This window comes from Anabas testudineus, chromosome 24 (genome assembly GCF_900324465.2).
Source record: "Anabas testudineus chromosome 24, fAnaTes1.2, whole genome shotgun sequence".
In the NCBI taxonomy this organism is placed as follows: Eukaryota; Metazoa; Chordata; class Actinopteri; order Anabantiformes; family Anabantidae; genus Anabas; species Anabas testudineus.
This window is the reverse complement of record NC_046632.1, coordinates 10,253,602-10,277,527: the sequence shown is the minus strand read 5'-3', so window position 1 is coordinate 10,277,527 and position 23,926 is coordinate 10,253,602. Positions and strand designations below refer to the sequence as shown.

Below are 23,926 nucleotides of genomic sequence, written 5' to 3'. Positions count from 1 at the left end.
CTGGGCCTCAATCCAACTGAGTTACTGATTAAATTGTTTGGAGACTATAAGACTGCTGGCACCACCTATATTGTGTGCATACATTTGATTTCCTATGTTTTTTTGTTTGTTTGTTTTTTTGTCACTGCTGAATTAGCAATTATTTTTATCTGTACATGTTCTTAATGTGTGCATTTCTATAGTAAAACCTGTTTCAAAGTGCAAAAAGCCAACTAGAGCAAGTATTTTATTAATTCAACCCTTCCCCCATTACTAGACCAACCAGTGAAATTAAATATGCAGCATGTTACTGAGCATTGAGGAAAACAGCTTTGCTGCTGCTGCTTGGCAATGTTGTGAATAGAGGAAGATGCCAATAATTCTTTGTATTAATAATATTAATATTATAGTTGAGTCCTCTCTAGTGAATGAACTACTGTATGTAATGATGATGCAATAATACTCTATATTATTGGCATAGCTCTAGCCTAGTGATATTTTCTGTTTCTGTTTTCAGTTTCTTATTGGCCAACACGTTTAAAAAGCTCACGACCATACTCTGTGCTTAGAAGATAGATGTACACACAGTATCAACAATAACCATAAGCACCACTCACTTCTTATAACATTTAGACACATTTACAGTGAATATTATTTTCTTTATATATATATTTTTGAGAAACTATTAGTCTGGATCTGTGAATACTCCCTCAAATACACAACACTGAACACATACATGCAGCTGTCATTTTAACATATACCTGCAAACGTGCAAGGATAATTTACCTGTCTGTCTGAAGGGTAAATGCATAGTGGTCAATGCAATCCGTGGGTGTAGCTGGGAGTTTTTTAAGGTGTGAATGTGCTTTTGTTCGTGTCTACAAAGGCAGCTGCTTACTGGAAATGGTCAGTACAAATCTAAAAGTGTTTGATGTTTAAAGGTTCAACATGTCAAATGTAACATAGAATTATCAATCAACCCGGAAATACAGTTGTTTTCTAATTAAATGTCAAAGCAATAGACTGCCAACATGAAAATGATGGCTAAACACAAAAAACAAAAGTGTATTAAACATTCCCTGCACTTGCTATGCTGATTTTCTGCTTTTTTTTTGGCCATCACTCTGTGGAAACACATAATGAGAAAACTTTGTTTTTCTTATCCGCTGTAGCGCTTAGAAAACCTGTCACTGACCATCACAAAAGATCAGTAACTTCAACAGTCTGGATTTAGCATAGCAATCTGGTCTGTGCACACTGGCAATACCCAATTAAGGTCTTCAGACAAAGCAGCTTGTGAACTGTGAATGACTCTACCATCAAGCACATCCTACGTGAACAATGCTGCATGTGTCAAAGTCAGAGATCAGAAAGAGCCGTTGCTGATGTTAAATGGCACAAAGGCTATCATTCAATTTTCCCACAGAGATCAATAAAAACATTTCAAAGGAAAACGTTGTTCTGTTCTTCCAAGACTCTGAAATATGTTCAGTACTTCCCTGGTGATGCACACAAGAACTGTATCTAGTAAATCCAGTGAGAATGTGCAGGATCTGTCTGTCATTCATACTATAGTAATCATGTCAACACCCAAAGCAATCAAAGGGGCCAAATAAAAATAATATGGACGTGTTATTACACATCATTAAAAGTACCTGTGATTGTAAAAGCGTCTGCATATGCTGTCAAAATTCATAGGGACAAATTAGTGTGTCTGTTCCTGTGTTCTGTTGACCTCTTCACGTTTGTGTATTCACACAAAGAGAACACTGAAAGAGAACAGGAAGCAAAATGTCCTACATAAACCTTTATCAAACACAACCTATATTTGTTGACATATGTCTAAAAAGACACAATACAACAGTGTATGATATGTCTGATATAGCCTATATCTACTTTACCAAGACATTCAAATACACCTCACACTTAGAGACATCAAACAGGCCTCATGAACCCAGTTGTTGTCCAGTTAATGCACAATGATGTTACATGTGACTGCAGATGATTAGATATTTTATTAAAAAACGTTTTCATTGCTGTTATCAGCCCCTGTGAGTGTCTAACCCCTGAGGAAGTTGCAGTTTCCGACTGACCCCCTTTGAAGGTTATAGGTACATTACTGCTTCATCCATTCCAAAGCGGATAAATGTTTTCTCTAGCGATGTGTATTGAACATGCAGATTCCATTAAAAACTCTTTAAAAGAGACCTGCGGCTGCTCCACCGTCCCAGGTGTGATGCTTTCACACCTCCGCCGGCCTGCAGACGTCTGCAGCCGCTGCACGGCCGCTGCAGTGCCAGCCGGCTCTGATGGCTGCCCCATTCACACGTCCGGGACAGCATCACCTTTGATCACGGGGGGGATTTAACCGCAAAAGCCAGCGCACAGGTCTCAAACTCAAGTCAGTCGCCGGAGGTAAGACGCAAGAACATCATGTCTGCAGTTCATGGGAATATGCGCGTCGGGGACCTGAATCAGTTCCAGCTGTTTCACGAAGGAGCTCTGCAGATGAGCAGCGTGGCGACCTCAGGTTTGTGTCTGAAGGGAACTTTAACCTCCTGTGACCCCGTCTACAGGATTGATGATTCATCTGTGACTCCTACCGATCTGCTTCACTAACATATTGGGTTTTCTTTGCCAGATTATGGAGCCTCAGATGTTACAAACTACTTCAACTCTGCACACTCTGCACCGAGGGAGGATAAATGCGTGGCGATCCTGACCCACAGGAGAAAGAGGACCAACTTCACCCAGCAGCAAATCGAGGTGCTGGAGAAAGTTTACTCAGACACTAAATATCCAGACATCTACCTTCGTGAGAGACTGGAGGCTCTCACCGGGCTGCCGGAGTCCAGGATTCAGGTAATGACCGAAGACCGAGTATGAACATGAGAAGGAAATGATCTTTACTCATCAATATCAGATGTTTTTCTGTGGTTTCATTTTTGCTCATGCTTTTTCTTTCTTTCTTTCTTTCAAATTCCAGGTGTGGTTTCAGAATAGAAGGGCCAAGTCTCGTCGCCAGGTTGGCTCATCAGTCTCCATGAAAGTCGCCAATCCACCAGCAGCTGCCCCCTTCAACCAACTCATCAGCAGGATGGGCACAGACAAAGGTGATTATTAGTCATGCTTAGACTTTGTTACCTGGCAACTTGACATCAGAATATTCTAAATCCATTTTATACATGCTTAGAATTAGTCTAGTTGACTTAAGTTTAAAGAGGGGTCTAGACTGTTTCTTATGTTTTGGAATTAACTGTTTCACTGTCTTCCATCTTTCAGTCTATGACAACAACCACAGTGCAGAGGCACACAGGATAGGTGGTTTTGGTTTAGAGGACAGTTTCAGACCCACACTGCACCAAAGCACAGAGGACCCGCACCGTCCCAGTCTCCCCAACAAGCCCAGCAGCTATGAACACACGCCTGTCTCCTGCATTTATGAGGAGGGTATCCGAGTGGTGCCTGAGGACATGCAGCGACACAAGCTGAGCGTTAACGTCCCATGCTGTAACGTCCATCTTTATCCCAAAGAGAATGAGCCTCAGCTTAAGATTGAAGCCAACATGACTGGGAACCAGGGTTCAAAGGTTCTGGTGGAATACGACAACTTCCCACCCAACAAAACCATCGGACCGGAGATGAAAGTTGTGATCCCTCCCATCCTGACCCAGAACACCTTCAACAGGTCGTCACCAAAGGACACTGGGTGCCAAATCCAGTATCCACAGGTGAGGGCAACAATGGCGAGGTTCAATCATTTCTCCCCAATCCACGCTACCGAGGCCCAGGACTTTACTGACTCAGACTCTGAGTGGGAAAATGAGGCCATGGCTGGCTTCAGTGGTTATATGTGATGTTTTATAAGAGCTGATATTAAGGAAACTATGTGTATAACATGTAGTGCTATACAACTGTTTGTGTAAAAGGAAAATCTATTTATTGTTAAGTCGTAATAAAACATTGTTCATTGTAAAAAAAAAAATCATAAAAAAAACAACCCTTAATTGTTTTAAATGTGTTAATAAAGACTTAAGCTACAAGACCAAATACAACTTTGCAATATTATGTTTAATATAAAAGGACAGAAACATTTATATACAATTAGCCTGAGGCATTCCCATATACAACTATACAAAACTGAAAAAGGAGAATCTCCAGGAAAAAACGGCTGAATTTATAAGTGTACATCAGTGATACAGGTTTAGTGTGGGGGGTTGCAGCAACGGCCATGCCAAACGGGGAAATGCTAACAGGGGGTAAAAGGCATCAAAACCCCAGAGTTCTCCTTTATAAAAATACCAAAATCTCTTTTCAGTACACCCAAAATTACAAAAGCCATTTCTGAATACACAGCAGAAATGTTGACATTACTCCTAATAATCAGAGATATTGTACAATTATCTACAATAAACAATTTTATAAAACATTCTTTAGCCTCCCCTGCGCTTACCATCAGTGGAGCAACAGAACACAAGATATACATGGGGAAACTTCAGAGTTACCAAAATATTGTTTCGTAACCATACACACCTACTCAAAAATAAATAAATATGGATTATAAAAACTGTAAGAATCAATGTTTGGCACATGAAACCAATAAATAACCATTTAGCTAATTTGGAGATGTGGATTTGTGACAACAGCAAAAGACTTTCAGGTTTGTGTTCAATTGGGTGCACAAACATTTTCATATCATAAAATGGGTTAGGTAAAATACTTCTGACATCCTCCTTCCCTTCAGCACAAAGTTGCATGAACATGGACAAACGTGTTTCACTGTGACATCCAAATTCAGATTGTATAGAGGTGGTCCACAACATCCACGCAGGCTTTTGTTCAAAGTCAGTTGACAGTTGTAGGTGAAAGCACCGTCTCAGAAGGCAATATTAACGAACCACGTCTCTGTATTGGGGGGGGGGTGTGCACGCGCCTGTGTGTGCTGAGGGTGTACAGGTACTCAGACTGTATTGGTGTTGTTGGCAGCGAATGCATGCAGATTGCCCAGCTGACTAAGGCCGCTCTGGATGTGTGCCACGTGGATCTCAACATTGTTCTGGAAGCAACTACAAGGACAGAAGAGACAATAAAGTGATGATTAATATTAAAACTGAATTGGATATTGCCAGATTTGTTTTGGGACAATCCCATCTGTGAAATTAGTAAGTACAGCACTTACCTGAGGTTGGAGGGATCAATCGTTGCCTTAATGTCATTAAGGGAATCTGTTAAAGATTTGAACTCAAATGAATTCAGATCTCCTCCATCAGCCAGACACTGAAACAAGGCAGAACAGATACAAAAATAAATAACACAATCAAAATATTAGACTATTTTCGAGGACTGAAAGCAAACAGCAGCCTGGTGTTCATGCTGTATCTTCTCTACCTTGATCTGTAGGAGCAGAGCAGTGAGGCGGGAGATGAGGTGTGTGAGGCTGGGGTTCGTCACACTCTGCTGTCCGTCCTTCAGGGAGTTACTCAACTGCACCATCTGCTGGGCTTCTTCTTCACAGCGCCGCCTCAGCTCTGTGGGATGGTCTGCTGGAACCATGCCCTGATCTGGCGCAAGCTGGATTAACACATCATGGATTATCATCTTAAACAGGGCTGTGCTAGTTAATTTCTTCAGACTGGTTGAGACTAACTAGTAGGGGATATTTTACATTATACTGTATAACCTTAAATATCACAGGTGAGCATTCTTTGGTCTACTTTGCTTAGTCATTAAGTGTATCCATTGACTTACATCACAGCAGAACTGCTGAACTTCATGAAGGACCTTGTTCAGATCTTTATTGAGCTGCTCCAGCTCTAGCACTGTGGTAGCATATCGTTTCTGAAAGTCCAAGTCTATTGGCATCGAATATGATTTCTGAAAACAAAATAACAGGTGTAGTTTATGTAAAGCTTAATGTAAATCATGCATCTCGTTTTAAAGCAACTTTTTTATTATGGTGACTATACCAGTTTCTCTGCCTCTGTATTCATTTCTTTAAGGTGCTTGATGTGCTCTTTCTTTATCATGAGGATCTTCGACAGCCTTGTCTAGTCATGAAAAGAAAAACAAAAACCACAGGACACAATTTGTTATAAGTGTTAACAGGTTTGAGGATGTCACCTTTTGGTATTCTATTTGGGAGTAAATATTTACCACTTGGACCAGGAACTTGACAGGAAATCCTCCCAGAGTATCTCCCTCAGCACCGAGCAGTTTGTTCTTCCATGGTGACTGATTGATAAGAGGGTCATTGTCCTGTTAAGGGGGAGAAAAAGGACAATGGGGTCATTCATCTTTGTAAGCAATCTAGGGGAAGATTTTGCTCTGTAGTTCCAGTATGATGCACATGCACAATATTATTATCCTGACATTTAATCAACTGAACATAGTCATAATCAAAATCAAAAAACAAATAAAGCTCATTATGATTCAGCTGTTAACACCAGGAGATAAGGTGGATGTAGTATTTGCATAAAAGTCCTTCAATCTCTTCTTCGGTGATGACTCACTGCCTGATCTGTCCTAATACAGTAAATCTCACTGAGTAACATTCCTAAATATACTTTTGTATGGATAGATCCACAACCTCCTTGGAGTAGATATCTTAAACACAACGCTCTCAGAATAACTGGCTGCCTGCTAAAGCAGCTGTTACAGTAAATAAACCTACTCACAACTAAAGCAGATTTAAACCAACACCAAGAACTATTGACAACAGTTGGGCCTGGTCATGCTTGTATGGGGTAAAGTGTGACAGACCAACACACTTAAATCTGTCATTAGTTGTAGGTTCACATTACCATAAGGACTGGAGTGGTGGCAGATGGGTAGGGCCCTCTAGGCGGAGTCATTAGGTTCTGCATGTAGCGTGTCGCCCGGTGCTTCTGCGCAAAGGCTGAGATGGGCATGGTCTCATTGGGTTCATTGCTCTGCAATAAGCAAAATCATACGATGCATCACTAAAATCATATTAGTACATCTACTGTACAACATTATATATTATTTTGACTATTTCCAATTTTACAATTTTTAATTACACTGAATTACAGTTATAAGCCTGTTATATGTAGGCCATGTATTTCACAATTTGAAGAGCATGGTCATTCATTTTAATAGACAACCTCAACGTCACTTGAGATACTGACACATACATTGTGTATATATGTATTTATTTATACACATTAAAAGGCAATAGGCTTTTGTGACTGAGTATTAACATTATAGATTGTGTTTCCGTGGATCTATTCACAGTATAAAAGCAACATATACATTTTAAATTAATGCGCAGATGCTTTTGAAACTGTTCAAGGGAATATTCATGAAGATATTTCACATTCACACCATACTGTTGGCACTGTGCACCTTTATTATAATTTAGACAATAAGTGGTATTATCTGTGCAAATATAGACAACTGTTAACAAATTGTTAGATAACAATCAAATCTTACCAGGACTTCATAGTCAGGCACAGTGTGTGTTCCAAGGCCACTGCGGTCAAAGGTGACACGGTAAGTGGCAGCACTTGTGTCCACTGCATCAATCTGTCCTGTGAACAACCCATCGTGGACACCTCGAAGTCGAGCTGCCAAACAAAGACAAAAATAACAGAACTCTCACTGCTAATATTGTACAGATCCATGTAAGGCATCCTTAGATTTGAAATTCCATATCAGCTAAGCAACATGCATGCTGTCAGTAGTTAGGGTTCAGGTCTTCCTCTCTTAACATTAGTCAAACTATTTGGGTGGCTATCATTGGTGTGATCATTACAGGAATAAATTTAGCCTTCAATTAAACATAAGCAAACTTAACGTTTAATTTAATCAAAACTGTCTTACCAGTGACTTTAGTTCCTATGATGAGAGGCAGAGGTATTTCGTCAGGAAGGTCTTTGCAGTTTGACACGTCAGACAGTTTTCTTTGCTGCAGTAAGCGCATTTTCTGCCTCTTCTGTCTCAGCGCTGTTCTCTCTTCAGCAAAAAAAGCTGATGAACACCTGGACAAAACAGCAGAGCAGTGTTGTAGCAACATTTTTCCTTTCCCCCCCCTTCTGTTCTTACACATTATGGCTTTGTGGAAAGTGTGTTGTTAAAAATATATCACTTTTTTCCAAAACTAACAATAAATGAAAATAGTGTGAGAGGGATGAACTAAGTACCGTCTAGGCTTCCCCATCAGTCGCCTGATTGTTCCCCACTCAACTCTTGTAAGCTTTCTTGTTTTCAAGTTGGGGAAAGACTCTTTGAGACACAGGCAGAATTCATTGTCACCCTCAAAAAGTGGCCTGAAAGAGAAAAAAAAACCCATCTCTTTTTATAGTGAAAGACTGATCAAAATGCCAACTGTATTTCATAACATTAATTAAGCTTCTAGATATGTAGGTATAGCAATTTACTGTTCTAACACTGTTATGAATATAATTTAAAACTGAGTGGCTAGGTTGTTTTATTCTTTATATACAGAGGATAAACTGCATGATGTAGTGACAAGCAGTCTAACTTCTTTTACATTGTATTTACTTATTTAAGATTATCATTGTCTTCTGAAGGTGAAAAAGAAACTTTACCTGTCAATATTGGAGTAGAACCATTCATAGATGCACCATTTGTGAGCTTTGGGTAGCTTTAGGAGGTTTCTTAACCTCAGCCCTATTTTCTGGGATGCTTTCTTATCTGGTGTCACCACATTAGAAAATTTCTATAAAAGAAAAATATTAAAACAACAGTTATTCCAAAATACAGTCTCAATAAAATTGTTATAATCACTGGAAGACTTAACGTAAGAACACAGAGTGGGTAATGCTTTATCTAATTTTCTATGAGAACCTCATATCTGTTTTGGTTTTTGGCAGCTCCAATGCCATATTAACTTTGTGCAGAAGAAGAAAACAGAAATTACCTCTGACAAAACAGTGGAGTTACTGGCTTGTTACATGATAAATGTCTGAATAAACAATGAGCTTTAATGGTCTGTTTCAGACCTGGAACCAGTCACTGCCTCCTTTCCGCTATGCCAGTACAAGCTACAGAAACTTGATTTAAGCAGACTTGCAAAGTCTGAGACACTTTTTTTCAGGGTTCCTCCAGTATTAACGGAAAACATAGGCTCAAAACTTAAACAAGCTCATAATTTCTACATGACCCCAAAAAGCAATGTCCACATTATTAAATCATTTTTAATATGAAGCACAGACAGGATTTACCTGTGGTGTGGTCGTGACCCTTTGGCTCCTCCGAGGAGATCTGGAGGGAAGACGCTGCTGTGGCTGCTCATCTTCCTCCCGAAACAAACGGCTCCTCTTTGAGCTCCGCGTGGGCTAGAAAGACAAATGTGGATAGGGGTAGATAAATAGTAACTATAATGTAATGTAATAATGCTGTAAGAATAACAGGTTTTGTTAATAAAAGGCACAGTATTCGTGAGCCTAATTCTTGTGTAACTGAATGAGTCAATGTGTTTTTTATTTTGTATTGTTTAAATTAGTGATAGTAGCTGTCAACTTTAGACTGATACAGTGGACACAGCATACTAGCCTGAAAATATCTACATTAAGTACATGTCCATGCTGTACTGGGCTGACAATACTGCAATATTTGCTACACTACATGATGATGAGTGAGGAAACTCTAGTCCAAAAAAGCACTAGATCGTATAATCAACATCAACACTTTCATACATAACGTGTATGAACATGTATGAACACTTTACTTACTGAACAAAAAACAATGGGATTCAACTGTTAACATAATGTTTGTGTTGTACTTTATTGCACCATATTTTCTACCTTATTTTATGTTTAAGCTCAGTATGTTCCTCTACTGCTTTGCCTCTACCAGTTTACAAACAAAAAATTAACACCATGTCTCTTACCGTTTCCATTGTGAGGGAGGAATGTCGTCCCCGGGTGTTGTGGGCTCTTGGGAAGTTGTTCTTTTCATTCAGAGTGTTGGACAAACTACCTTCTGCAAAGATAAAAAATAAAAATCTAATGACACCTCATAAAAGACTCCAGTGAGGCCCATTTTCCTGTCAAAAATCCCACTCAATATTATTCAAAATGCGATTTAATTTATTTTTGTAAATGGATAAGTGAGATTGAAACAGATTATTTTGTTACAGGTCTTAAATAGTAAATCATTGCTGACAATGAAAAACTGCAACGGAAATATTTATAAGATAATAATTTCCACAGAAACAACTATATTGTTAGGATTTCCACTAGATATCCAGGAACTGCATATTGTTGAGATAGTTTTTGCTGTCACTACATCTCAGGAATTAGAGTGAGGTTAATGCAGTATAATCCAGTGAAGGACTTAACATTCCTGACCATATTTAAACAGCAAACCTATAGAACATCATTTCAATTCTCATATGGAAAATAAACAAAATCATTGTCAATGACTTGTTTGTTGTTATAAAAAGAATCACACTCCAGTTTTCAGTAGCCTCCTATGCATTTACACATTGTGCCAACAATAAATGTGCAAAAATCACACATACATACCTTTAAGACTTACAAGGGCCTCTGCTGAAGAGCCTGACAAAGAAGACAAAGTGATCAATCTACAGTATGACACTAGCAGCTTTACAAAACATAAGTATGAAATGCTCGTACACACGACTGCCCTTTAAACAGTCACATCTGCTTGGTGGGGGAAGTTATAGCTAGCGCAGTCCGTTAGGCCTTTACCCCCAATTTGAGCTGTCAAGCTCGGGTATAACATCATCTGGACATTAGATGTTAAAAAAATGAGCCAAGCAAGCTAACGTTACACTGTGTTACAATCCGGAGATGATATTCAGTCACGTTAACTGCGTGCACATCGACTAAAATGGCAATTTCAGCTGTTAACAGACAGATAATTTGGCTAGTCTCAGCTTCGGCAGCTTGTCAAATTGATTCACAACGCGTTACCATGTAACGTTAACCTGCGCTAACTACCGTTAAATAGAAGAAAGGTGTCACGGAAGATTAAAAACTATGCCCAGCATGACAAATAGCAAGTAGCTAGCATGTATGATTTGTCATTAAAGATGCTGTGGTAGTCCTCCTATTATTACTACTTACGATCTAAGGTTAGCAGACTCGTTAGCTCGTAGCTATGCTAACGTTATTTGTTTACCTAGTTAGGCTAAAGTAACTTGCTCAACTCCAGCATTAACGCTAGCTATAGTTAGCCTCTTGTGCTAACAAGCGCTAGCTGACCTGAGCCGACCGGTATCTCTTTGCGTCTAAAAATGACTTTATAAACCCTGGCCAAAGCGTACAACATTTATTACATGGAAAAAAACAATAGTTTATAACTAAACATGTATTTTTATCCCCACAGGACCGCTGCGTGTTCACGGTGCAGAACTCCTTCAATTTGTGTTGTTACTCACTCTCGTCTAACAGCTGGTCCATCTCCGCCATCTTGAATTAGCCGCGCCGCTTTTCAAAGACCTTGTCAAAATGCATTCTGGGTCGGGACGCTGTCTGGAGGGCGATTTGAGAAATAAAAAAACATAATTTACCACACCGATGGCTGGAGAAGCACTTTGTGCTCTCACTGCGGACACATGCAGCTGTCTCTACCTTCTATTAATCTAACCTTTGCGTACAAATGTTATGAGAAATTACAGGAAACCCGTTTCATGTGAAAACTGGTTGCAGCCTCCCTCCATTGTTTGACACCACACTTATGTTACACAGATTTAATTTTCAGTCATAGTGTTTTGTTCTAGTTTTAATAGTTTCCTCCAATTGGGAACAGTTGCTTACATAATAAACCTAGGCCCTTTCAGTTATTCATATTTATGAACACATAATGCTACTACCCACTTCTGTTTCAATAGAGAGAGAGAGATTGAGGAGAGTTTCTAATCATTAATGTAGAAGATCCCAGTTCTTCAGGGTTCCACTGCCTCATGGAGTAATAATCATTAACGGACCACGACCTTTACCCTGCCCAAAAATTAACAGATGAAAACACAGGTCCCACTTGAGATGATCCATTATCCAGGTTGTAGTTATCCTAAAACTGCTCTTCAGTAATGAACCATCAGAGAAAATAAATCAAGGTAATTTAAAATTTATTTTACAGATAACACATTTATCAAAAAGGATCGGAGTAAGAAAACAACTCACAAGCAAGCATTCATTTTTTTTTTTCCAGAAGTCTCAATGTTTTATTTAGTTTTAGGTGAATGAAAAAAAACAAAAACAAACAAAAACACTAAGAAAAAGTGTACCACACAACATGACGACTGTATCTTTTACAGAATATGTAATAAACATGAGTAACAGTGTTCATTTCTTTCATTTTCTGCAAGGAAGACCACAAAAGAAATATATACATGTCAAACGTACAGGATCTTAGAACCCTTCAGTCTATAAAACGTTCATCTTATTGGCAATTTTACTTGGAAAATCTGGCAAAACAAACACTGGTTTGTAAATTTTTGTATACAACTCAAAATTGTTTCCAAACTTTCAGCACTATGCCTATTCATCATGTTTATTAAATGTAGAATAAGATGCTTCTCAAATTCAAGACTGCCACATGACACAGAAAATTACTAATATTTTCTGTTAACTTCTAAATCACATTTAGCATGCACCATGCTTTAACTACGGTATTGAGCTGTGATTTGCAGTCTTATGAGTCAGACCTAGGTATTTAAGTACCTAAAGCATTACTAAGAAAGGCTGCCAGCAAGTAACCCTGATGAAAAAGCAGTAAAGTGGCTAGAAACTTTGAATGACCATTGTAAAGCATGGTGATACCATCACTCCTTTGCCAAACATCTTTTGTTGCAGAGAATAAATCCCAGGCATTTGGAGGCAACAGTGGTCTTTATTTTCAACGAAGAGGGTTCAGCTCAGACACGACTCTGACCCTCTCACCACAGGGATGTCTGGTAGTTAAACTTGACCTTCAAGAGATACTTCAAGTTTATCTGTGCTACATCATACACAATGTACCTGGAGGAGCAGCGGTTAAGGAAAACAAACACTACACATAATTTGACCAACACAACAAAAATAAAAATAGATTTCACAGATTCTGTGAAGAAACCTGAGGACAAGACAGTACACCATCACCAAACAAAGAGGTTTGAACTCCTGCTTTTATTTTTGTCCTGTCCAACATAAGTCTAGGTCAGTGATTTGCGAGTTTGTTCACGCCACAGTAACTGAACTAAAATAATTTTGGTGAATTACAATATGATCAGGACGTTGAAAAAAATCCTTCTCGCATGAGAAGATGAGCTATGCTGAATGTCAGCACAGACGTCTCTAGACATCCAACTCTGTCTAATTTTAACACAGAATAGTAACAGGCCTAAATTGAGACTGCCAGCTATGAGAACTTGGCGAAAGAGCTAAATTCAGAGCAGAGCAATAAAACCTACACATTCACAGTTGACTTCAATGTCTAAAGAATTATTATGAAAAAGCAGGAAAAACGCAGGGTTATTTGGTAAAGTAATTATCAAAATAATAACCAATGAAATCACTACTAAAGGATACTCGTTGTACAGTAGACTTGTGTCATCAATGTTAGTGTGGACTCCTTTGCCAAGCGGCACTTGGACACCATCTAAAGTGACAGTAGCACCCGGATCAGGAGCAGTTCTACCCACACCTGTAAAGAAAAAGAAGCCAGTGTGAAAATCAGGACGAACACAAACCAAACCTCTGTTTATAATTAACAAGGAACATGCCTGCCGTTTCTGATACAGCAGCACTGAAAAATAAGGACCAAATTCTAATTCATTTTTCATTCATTAACAATCACATCCAAGTCACTTACCTTTAACACTGTGCTTGCCCTTAGGTAATTTTGTTATGTGTGATGCCTTCTTCAATTCATGCCTTCATTGAAAAAATAAAATAAAATAAAAACAAAGCCAAATACATTACATCTTCAACACAGGCAGCCCAAGAAAATGTTGACAGTTAGACATTATCTGGAAAGTGTCACTTACATGTTGCCGAGGGCAACCTCAGCCAGCAGTATGAGACCTACGGGGTCTGACTGCGAGGTGTGACAGTAGTTGGCACTCTTTGACACCATGTCAGCAAAGTACACACCTTTGCCGAACATGTATCCAGTCTAGAGAATATCAGTGTAATACATGAGTCAACTTGAATCATTACAACACACAGGTATTTATGAATGGGGAGGCATTTAAAGACCAAAAACACGCACCACTGGGGCCTCTGGAGGGGCTATGCGAAGACCCTGAGACAAGATACCAGCATAGTTGGTTGCGCGGGAACCGTGCCACAGCAGCTGGCGATTGTGTAGCTCTTCGAAGGGACGGTACCGTTGGTACTCTCCCTCTCTAACAATTTTAAACATCTAGGGCAAGGAAACAAGCAACAGACACTGATATCATCTGTGACCTATAAGAAATGTGCATTTACCATAAAATATGAAATCAGATTTGTCTTATTGTTTTTCCTGTAATGACTTACCTCTTGTACTTCCAGTGTGTAAGTGTTGTGTGTAGCAGCGTGAGTGTTCTTAACATATTGATTAATGATCTCAGCCTCTTTTGTGTTCTTGTCAATGACCTGTAAAATAAACATCACATACTCCAGTCTTTCCATACATAATGTCTTTTTATAGAGACCAACCTGAACATTATTCTTATAAAAAACTAATGCAGGAAAAAAATGCAAACTGTTCATGATAGTTAAAAAATGAAACTGTTTTCACAACTCACCTCGATCTTGGTTTTCAGCTTCTCATAGTTGATGTCGATGGGATCCTTCTCATTGTCCTGGGCACCTCCTCTCAGCAGGCTGTACGCCACTTCAATATCCAACAGGTTGTCCAACATTTGAACTTTGGCCTGGACGGTGATGTATACACATATTTATCCGTCTACATGTTTTAATTCTGCATTTGGCTTTGTTGAGATAAAAACAAGAAACAACAGAAAATTCTACTTTATGAAGCAACATTTGCTCTTACTTGAATGTAGTCCAGAGAGTTGAGTAGTGGAGGTTTCTTCATGCCAAAGTCGTGCGGTATCAAGGTGTAGAAGCGATTGGAGAGATCCAGTATCTGAGCCTCGGGCACACACTCCGATACAGCCTACGGTGAAAAAAGGAATAAACTGATCAATGTCATAGAAACATCCCAAAGAACATTCTCTAGACATAATTGAATGTCAGAAATTCACAAGTCAAAATTTTCTTGTACAAAAGGTAACAGGAGACTCAAAGGTGAAGCTGACCTGCTGTACTTCAGTGAGGAGAGCATAGGCACTCTGGATCTGCCTCTTACTCAGCTTTCCAAGGGGCATCTTCTGAAGATCAATCTGAAGACAGGAAACAACAAAGAGGATATATAATATGGGACACAAAATGAGCAATGCATGTTATCACTACTTTTCATTTATTAAAATGTGAATAATTTTTTTTTGTTGTTTTTATTTTTATTACAATCAGGTTAACTGGCAATGTGGGCTTTGGCAATACAAGCAAACAAGTTATGAGTCAAATTAACTGTGTTGTCTGTGTCTTACCTCAAACTCCACCATGGCCTTCTTCATGCTCTCCACATCAAAGATCATCTTGATCAGCTCCTGAACAGGTTTTGTCAGCTTAGACTTGGTGCCAGCGGTGGCTGTGAGCCTCTTTACTGCTTCCTCATCCTGCTCAGCAAGGATGTGTGTGAACACCACACACAGAAAAACAAAACCTAGTGAGATTCAGAAAAAAAGAATGCAGGCTTCCTAGTGTGTGACTGTGTTTGTGCGTACCTGGCCATAGTCAATCTCCAGAGGGTAGAACTTATTGGGGTATTTGGTGAAGTTGGAAGAGCCCCAGTCATTGCCCGTCTTCTCTTTGTACACGCCTAGGAAGTTGTCCAGGGCAGAGTTCTTGTCATGAAACTTGTCCAGTTTGTTCCCTCCAATTGTGGTACCCACTCTGCCCCATGACCTAAACACCCAGTACCTGTACATATATGACAGATGAGCAGTGTAACAGAGAATAAAGTTAGCTTTTAGATAGAGATAATGGGAGGAAAACACACTACTATTGTGCTCCAACTATGTTCAAGCTGTGACCCGAATAATCATTAAACAGTACCTAAACTACAACAACAATACGTTAAATGACCTTTTATGTACATCATCCTCCAGCAGCTGCAGTTTATAGTAAGAGTTAGTTCCTCTGACAATGTCCACAAGTCCCAGTGTGGCGCTGTACATCTTTCCATTCTGCTCCAGGACATGGGCACTGTTCTCCAGACCTAACAAACCAAACTCATCAATTAACATCAGGAGGGAAAAAAGTAAAAGGAAAAAAGAGAGGATTTATTCAACAAAGGAAACCTTTAAGTACCTGAGTCTGGATCCACAGCTGCTCCACCTTTAACTGTGAGTTTCATCTTCTTGGCTTTGCTACCACCTGTAATCATAAAGCAGTTATTTATACATGACACATCATCTTTTAGTGTATGCATTAACATCATTTTTATAGCTACTAACCACTGCACTAAATATTCCTTTACCTTCCTCCTCCTTTACCCTCCCTGTACTCTTTGCAGCCAGGCTTCCAGATTTGGAGGCCACGGGCGGAGCCTGGGCCTCAACTTTGACCTCTGCACCCCAGGGTGAGATGGCATGTAGCGAGACCAGTTCCTGTAGAGCTTTCTGTGACGATTTGATGTCCATGAGGAAATCCTCAGAAACCACGCGCACACCAGCATCCCTCACTTCCTCCATTTTCTTAGTCATCTTCTCAACCTCCTCTGTCAAAACAAGAGGACATGGATGAGGGAAGGAATGAGAAGTTGAGAAACACATGGTAGGGAACTTAGTGCCCCATATATTGTTTCTCCCTTTATTAAATCAGTACTCACTCTTGGTGCTAAGACAGAGAGAAGCCTTATTAGCCGTGCCTGTCATCTTTCCACCCAACTCTTCTACAGCTGCCTTCAAATCGTCCTTGTTCTTGCTCAGCTTGCCCACAGCCAACAGTTTCATGCCTGTCAGAGGTTTGTCTACGAGACAAAAAACACATAACATTGTAATCAATTGAAATAATAATCACAATATTGGAAGATTTCCAGGATATTACTGCTCCTCCAACTTTCTTCTCTCACCTGAAGGTGCCCCCTCTGGCAGTCTTTCAGCTGGGGCACTGGAAGCACTCGGCAGAGGTTCAGCTTTGACTTTTGTCACAGTTTGGGTAGGAGCCTCCTTAGGATAGATCCTGTCCTGTCGCTTAAACTTGAATTTTTTTAGAAAAGGCACCTCACCAAATTCCTGAAATGATAAACCAGGTGACTCCATTAGAGACTGAGAAATGTGATTTTAGTTCATGGCTTTTTTTTTTTTTTAGCCCGTCTGTTTTTACCAGTTAAAGAAAGAGGACATAGTGAACAGTGCCAACTTGCGACAGCTCGTGATCCGAGAAGGTAAAGGGGTCTATAAAAAGAACCAGAGTCCTGAAATTAGGTGACCTACCTTGGGGATGACCCAGTCTTTCCGTATGGGTGTTGCAGTTTTAAACACACACTTTGTCCAGGCTGAAATGTCTCCTGTACAGTAATAAGCATCACCCTTGAACACCAACTGGCCCTGACACTCCTTACAGGCTTCAAGAGCACCAAAGGCCATGCCGTCGGCCAGGCAGTCCACCACCTGGGAATCAATTAACAACTGTCTTAAAAAAAACAATAACTGTGACACTATTACCAGTAATCCAGTTGTAATAGTGACAGGTTACGATTGTCATTTTAAGACTGTGTTAAACATAGCGCAAAAAAAACAACGACTGAATAATGGAAGCTGATTTTGTTCGAGGATCAAAGAAAATGAAATGCGACAAGCCTCTCTTACATTGGACTCTCCAGAGGGAACCTCTTGGCCATTTGCAATCAGCAGTTCCTTCATGTCATTGATTGAGCAGTACTTCCTCAGCTTATCTTTGATTCCCCAAACCAGCTGGCTTTGATTCTGATTTAAATGAGATGAACGAAAAACAAAATACAGAGTGACAAATCAAGAACATACAACAAACATAATGATCCAAGCGACAAATTGTATATAAAAATGCTACCTTCAACTGCTCTTCCAGCTTTTTATTCTTATCTTCTTCTTCCTTCTTCTGTTTCTTTGATACTCCATCCATCTCATCTGATTTACGTTTTCTACAAGAGCAAACACAAAATTGAACAAATTGATTCTAAACAGGAGCAGTTCTGGTCTCTCTCACAGCCACTGGTGCTCTTTGAGGGGAAAAATATCAGACTTAAAATATAAATGTGCAGACATCGCACAAAAATTCAATCCCGGGGTCTAAAATGTGCGCTAAAATACTAAAATTGACTAGAAGGTACAAAGTATATCTTGTGCTACTGCAGTGGCACACTTGCCTTCCTTTGTGTGAAAGTTCAAATTAGTTTTCTTTCAAACTTTTCTTGTTTATTCCTGTTCAGTGTGGAAAAAAAAGAAGGTGACAAAACATCCAAATTAACTTCCCAAATGAAGCCAAAGGGACACTGGATGATAGATAACAAGCCGGAACAAACAAGCCTGAATCTGACACCTTCATTCATTAAATAAATTCATTAGAGTCCCATCAGTTAATGAACATGCACATACACACAAGCTAGTACATGTCCCCACAGTCCCCAGGTGTCAGTACTGATATCATCCACCCTGACCTAACAAGACAAATGTATTAGCTCCCCATGAGACCAGGAACACACCAACACACACATTTCACTTAATGACCAACAAACTAGCAGTCCGTCTGAGCCTCTGGAGTGTGAAAAACACTTGAAAAACATCCCTTATCAGACAACAAGTGACATCAAAAGGAAGGAAGAGAGTTCTATAAAATAGTGTCCTCCAGTCTTCTTCAAACAGAGGCTACGTGTGGTCTTTAATGTGAGTGCAGGCGTACTAAATTAGAAGAACCATAATGGAAATGTCAGTTTCTTAAGCTACGCTTATATTACACAGGACTGTGCCGATGTAGATTGGTGAGTAATTTAATTACTTGCATGTTTTTCCATCACTAGACTGAACTTGATTTCTAACTTTCATCTTATTTCTCTTTTTAGGACAATAATGGAAAACACAAGTGCACTGTTTAACCTCTACACTTTCCAACAAACTAGAAGCTCATCTTATCTGTCTTTCCCTGTATCCCAACATTTCCAGAACTTCTCAACTCCTTCCTCTACCACCTCGTCCTCCCCTCCCGCTGACTTGGTGATATCCCCTAATCTGGCTTACATGGTGGCTGAACTCTTCATCGCCTTTCTCTCCGCTGTTGGCAATTTACTAGTCTGTGCCGCTGTGGGCCTCAACCGCAAGCTACGCACCGTTACCAACTACTTCCTGGTATCGCTTGCAGTTGCTGACATCTGTGTGGGCGCGATCGCCATTCCCTGCGCCATCCTGACTGATGTTGGTTTACCCCGGCATAATCTGTACCTATGTCTGCTCATGCTGAGCGTGTTGATAATGTTCACCCAGAGCTCCATCTTCAGCCTGCTGGCTGTGGCTGTGGAGCGCTACGTGGCCATCTTCATGCCCTTTCGCTACCACGTCCTGATGACCTCTCGCAACGCGGTGCTGGTGATCTTTGCCACATGGCTGCTGGCCTTTCTCATTGGGCTCGTGCCTTTGATGGGTTGGCACAAGACGCCACCTGAGTCAGGTTACTGTTTCTTCGTGTTTGTGGTGGACATGACATACATGGTGTATTTCAACTTCTTTGCTTGTGTCCTGACACCGCTAGTGATCATGTTTCTCATCTATGCCCAAATCTTTGTCATGGTCAAGCGACAGGCGAGACGCATCGCATGTGAGCAAAGCTGCAGAGGGGAGAGACAAGCAAGGGCTGCAGCCAGCATGCGCCGAGAGATGAAGACGGCTACTTCACTTTTTCTGGTTCTTTTCCTCTTCACAATCTGCTGGATACCGCTGCACATAATCAACTGCTTCCTGCTGCTCTGTCCACGCTGTTCTGTGCCACTAGAGCTGCTGCTCACAGCCATCATCCTGTCACATGCAAACTCTGCTGTCAACCCTTTTCTTTATGCATACACAATGACGACTTTCAGGGACACATTTAAGGCAATTTTCATGTGCTGGAGAACAGTGGGAGGCAGAGAGGCGTCAAACTGGGCTGGTAGAGATGACAGAGAGGGTGCAGGATAATGCTTGCGTCTAAATCACTGAACCTTGTCAATACTTATATATATATATATATATATATATATATATAAAAATACTAACATTCTTTGTTTTCCTAAATTTACCCAATCTGCACAAAGAACCCTATCTTCTTTGTCTCACCCTTCAGATTTGACAGCAGGAAGCCTCTTCTTTAGTTCCTCCTTGTCTTCTGCCCGTAGTGCGTTAAAACCTTTCAGCTGGGCGGCGCTGTATTCTGGTTTAAAGACCAGCTCTTCTCTGCGGCTCACGAAACATGCTGTGTGGTACCAGCGGTCAATCAGACCCAGCTGGGGCTTCTCGGGGTCAACAGTTTTCCTGGACACACGAATCTGATCCTGAAGACCAGAGAAACAGAAGCAATTCCACATGATACAACCAATAACAATCAACATGTAATATTTACATCACGATGACTACATTTGATTGTATTGTTTTAATTATTGTTACGTTCAAATTATATTTAAGAAGTCGCTTTTTTACCTTTTCTATTTTCTGCTCACAGCCTTTGCACGTGCTGCGGTTTGACTTGGCATATTCCACCGCAAAGTCATTCAGGGTCTTCTCCCCTTTAGCTGCACTCTTCTGGTCTCCTTCTGCTATATGGAGGAAAGTTGTTGTAAAAATAAGGTCAACAGTAAGCAAACACATTTTAAACCTCCGTTTAATATATATTTTGTCTGAACCTGTGTTTAATTTTTACTGATAAATCAAATGAATAACTGCTGCAAAATAACAACCCTTTCTTTTTCACATCTCAGTGACTTTTACAGAGACAGGAGAATGTATTCACTGCTTGCTGCGCTAATGTATGGTGATATCTCTTCATCCTATAATAGGAAATGTTTAATCTGTCATTCAGCACATAGTGCTGACATCAGGGGGCATATAAAATACGAAGTCAGCTCCTTAATCCTGTAGCCTGAGATGATATTAAGCTAATTAGTTTCCTTCACCATCTCCACATAGGCACCACATGGCATTTAGGAGAGCTGTGTGGTGCATTATGTAATTTAATCAATAACTTGAGATGTGTTTAAAAATGCCTTCTGTGGAGTACCGACCTCCTGTAGCTCCACCGCTTTCAATCGCCTTCTTGACGTTTTCCTGGTCCTTCCAGCGAAGGTCAGAATAACCAGCGATGTCAGCAGTGGACTGAACTGCTGCTCGCTGCCAGAAGCAAGAGAAGTGGTGCCAGTGGGGGACCTTCCCATCAAACATGGGAGACTACAGGAAAAAAACAAACAGGAAAGGAGGAAAGGTTTAATACAGTATAGTAACATCATATTTTTAAACGCAATCCAAACTTGCAAAGTTGCACAGACATTGTGCTACCAACAAAAGGAAATAACTCCCTATATGATTGTCAGTTTAAACAAATCAAGCCAAATATCCGATCAGAAATCTGATTCGGTATGTACACATTGAAAATAAATTAATATATATATATTAATGAATATGATTATCTGAGACATATAAGATCAGAAATGTCTGTGTCACATTTATGAAGACCAGGATGCAGAAAACTACACACAAACTGTTTATTAAAATGTGCTGTGTTGAATAAAGCGAATTGATTGTCTGTTGTTGAGCAGTCTGACGTGCTGGAAAACCTGGAGCTGCTCCACAGACTGACTTTGTGCAGTCACACAAGGTTTCTAGTAGCCTATTAGCCTATTAGTTAATTAGTTCTCTGTAGGGGAGCTGCAGACTTTAGCTTCTGGATGTGAGGCTGCTGTGATTTTTTTTTGTGTGTGTGATTTTGAGATAATAATGCTCACTTGGGTGCAGTCTGAACACGTGTTATCTAGAGACAAAACCTCGGGCTGCATCCCTCATGTCTCAGTAAACCTCACTTTGTGAGGAGCAGGAGAATCTCACAGAGAAAGGCTCAGCACACAATGTCAGCCATTTAAATGCTAAACAGGGCCTGAGCTGCCAAACTGAAATCACACTTTAAACTACACGCTCGCCTCTTGATAGGACGGTAATGGGGCTTGAAGCAGAGTAAAGTGCCTAATAACACAGCAATGGGAAGCTAATTAGCTAGCTAGCTAGCTAACCGAGCAGGAGTCTGACTCCAGACGTCGCTACGTTACCTGCACCATGATGGCCATCCTCAGCGAGTCTTTAGCTATGTTTTCTTTGCATTTCTTGCACGAAGCGCGGCCGCTTTTGGCGTACTCAGCCCGGTACAGCTTGTCCTTCTCGGAATCTTCCATAGTCCTCTAATATTAAAGCCGAAACACAAAGAAATAGCAGCGACACCAACTTTCTGTGGAGGACGAGGAGACACAACAATCAGAGCACAGACACGGAGCCCGATCCCGCGTGCCTGCACGGCAGCGCACAGAGGCCGGCCGTGCGAAGAGCTCTCACTCCGTCTCTGTGTCGTGACACCGAGATGTCGCCACAAGGCATCAGCCTTAAAGAAAAGTCTCTAAATTTATTAATTATGATTAAATGTACAAAAGCTTTGTTGTCATTCCGCACTGTGCACAGACACACAGTGGACTGAAATGTCGTTCTTCCAAAGTGTAAGACAGAACAAACACACTTAAAGCAAAAATGATATAATAATAACAAAAACAAACAAACTAAAAATACTAAGATGATAGAATAGTAAAATAGATGACAGCAGATTAAGGTTAAAACGCAATGCATGACTAAATACCAGCAAAAATAAAAACTATATCAAGATGTAAGATGTGAAAAATTGGAAAACTGAAATACCACAGTGATGTTACAGTGTCATTTATTATGGGGATTGCACACTTATATTTAAAGTGCTATATGTTATAATATTCTTCCATAAAGTGAACATTGTGTTTCTTTAGTGAGACTTCTTTGTGCCGTAATATTGAGGAGGTAATAGAGATAGACTACCTCTAAATATAAAAACAAGCCCAGGAAAAACTAATGGAAAAAAATAAAAATAGATAGATAAATAGATAAATCTTTGCTTCAAGTCTTTATATTTGGAAGGTTTGCTGATGATGTGTGTGGGCAAACACATGCCAGACAAGTGGTTGTGTGAAGCTGCTATGTTTGTTCTGCAGCTGCCTCAGAAAAGTCAACACCGAGTGAGACATTTGTCGTAATACACGATCAGTGCAATACCCGCGCTTGTCTCAGGCAGAACTAACAGATCACAGAGAAGTCGTCAAGACTCTCAAAGGAAGGAACATCAGTCTGTGTAACATCAAAATAATAAAACACATATTTCCTTCTATAATCTATATATTGTTGAGTTTATATGCTATATGTGCTGTTTCTGTAATATTATAACAGATTGATCCTGATGTCTTGCATCATAAACAGCTTTTACTGGAAGACACACATATTATTAATTCATCTATGGATTGTGACACATTTGGGGCCCCTGGACACATTCAGGAAAAATGTCTCTGAATTTCAGGTCTGGATGTTTTCGCTAAGCTACTAATGAGTGACTCTGGATTTTAATTAACTTAAATGTCTGACTTTGTCTGACAGGGCACCTGAAACAGCAAAATGCCGAAGACTCGTCCAGCTGGGAAAGAAAAGGTTGCTTAAGCAGCAGGATGGTGGAACAAATCAGCGTCAAAATAAATCACATGAGCAATTAATATGAGAAGACCCAACTCAGTTTTCATTAGCAAAACTTAAATTTAATAAGATTCAATTTCCAGATATACCATAATGCCTTTTTAAAGGTCTAGTCTAGTAGTTTTCACTATATAGCCATTAAACACTACGCTACATTGG

The 23,926-nt window shown here is 40.1% G+C and overlaps 4 protein-coding genes across 5 annotated transcripts; 2 read left to right on the top strand and 2 right to left on the bottom strand.

Moving 5' to 3' along the window:
• Positions 1 to 2,412: 2,412 nt before the first annotated feature.
• Positions 2,413 to 3,836, top strand: mixl1 (Mix paired-like homeobox). The gene is made up of 4 exons (XM_026341980.1): positions 2,413 to 2,509; positions 2,621 to 2,841; positions 2,966 to 3,092; positions 3,262 to 3,836. The coding sequence occupies exons 1-4, from the start codon at positions 2,413 to 2,415 to the stop codon at positions 3,834 to 3,836; spliced, it is 1,020 nt and encodes a 339-aa protein (XP_026197765.1).
• A 195-nt stretch (positions 3,837 to 4,031) lies between these two features.
• On the bottom strand, positions 4,032 to 11,414 carry lin9 (lin-9 DREAM MuvB core complex component). The gene is made up of 15 exons (XM_026342214.1): positions 11,366 to 11,414; positions 10,488 to 10,520; positions 9,851 to 9,942; positions 9,183 to 9,296; positions 8,547 to 8,677; positions 8,139 to 8,264; positions 7,819 to 7,976; positions 7,429 to 7,562; positions 6,780 to 6,908; positions 6,133 to 6,234; positions 5,946 to 6,026; positions 5,728 to 5,853; positions 5,368 to 5,550; positions 5,159 to 5,256; positions 4,032 to 5,045 (listed from the first exon to the last, which is right to left on the bottom strand). Exons 1-15 carry the CDS (start codon positions 11,394 to 11,396, stop codon positions 4,940 to 4,942), a joined length of 1,644 nt encoding a protein of 547 aa, XP_026197999.1. The 5' UTR covers positions 11,397 to 11,414; the 3' UTR covers positions 4,032 to 4,939.
• A 718-nt stretch (positions 11,415 to 12,132) lies between these two features.
• parp1 (poly (ADP-ribose) polymerase 1) lies at positions 12,133 to 22,529 on the bottom strand. Of its 2 annotated transcripts, none has more exons than XM_026341888.1 (23): positions 22,279 to 22,529; positions 21,244 to 21,406; positions 20,663 to 20,778; positions 20,303 to 20,517; positions 18,051 to 18,141; positions 17,831 to 17,947; positions 17,456 to 17,632; positions 17,092 to 17,254; positions 16,849 to 16,989; positions 16,498 to 16,737; positions 16,329 to 16,394; positions 16,104 to 16,236; positions 15,743 to 15,938; positions 15,506 to 15,634; positions 15,215 to 15,298; positions 14,950 to 15,072; positions 14,699 to 14,827; positions 14,448 to 14,546; positions 14,179 to 14,331; positions 13,955 to 14,082; positions 13,780 to 13,841; positions 13,497 to 13,611; positions 12,133 to 12,947 (listed from the first exon to the last, which is right to left on the bottom strand). In XM_026341888.1, exons 1-23 carry the CDS (start codon positions 22,399 to 22,401, stop codon positions 12,866 to 12,868), a joined length of 3,045 nt encoding a protein of 1,014 aa, XP_026197673.1. In that variant the 5' UTR covers positions 22,402 to 22,529; the 3' UTR covers positions 12,133 to 12,865. The 2 variants fall into 2 exon arrangements, with proteins under 2 accessions (XP_026197673.1, XP_026197674.1); XM_026341889.1 differs by having other exon boundaries at positions 20,663 to 20,775.
• LOC113149160 (adenosine receptor A2b-like) lies at positions 18,152 to 20,164 on the top strand. Its single transcript, XM_033325886.1, has one exon. The coding sequence runs from the start codon at positions 19,067 to 19,069 to the stop codon at positions 20,162 to 20,164; it is 1,098 nt and encodes a 365-aa protein (XP_033181777.1). The 5' UTR covers positions 18,152 to 19,066.
• Positions 22,530 to 23,926: the final 1,397 nt, after the last annotated feature.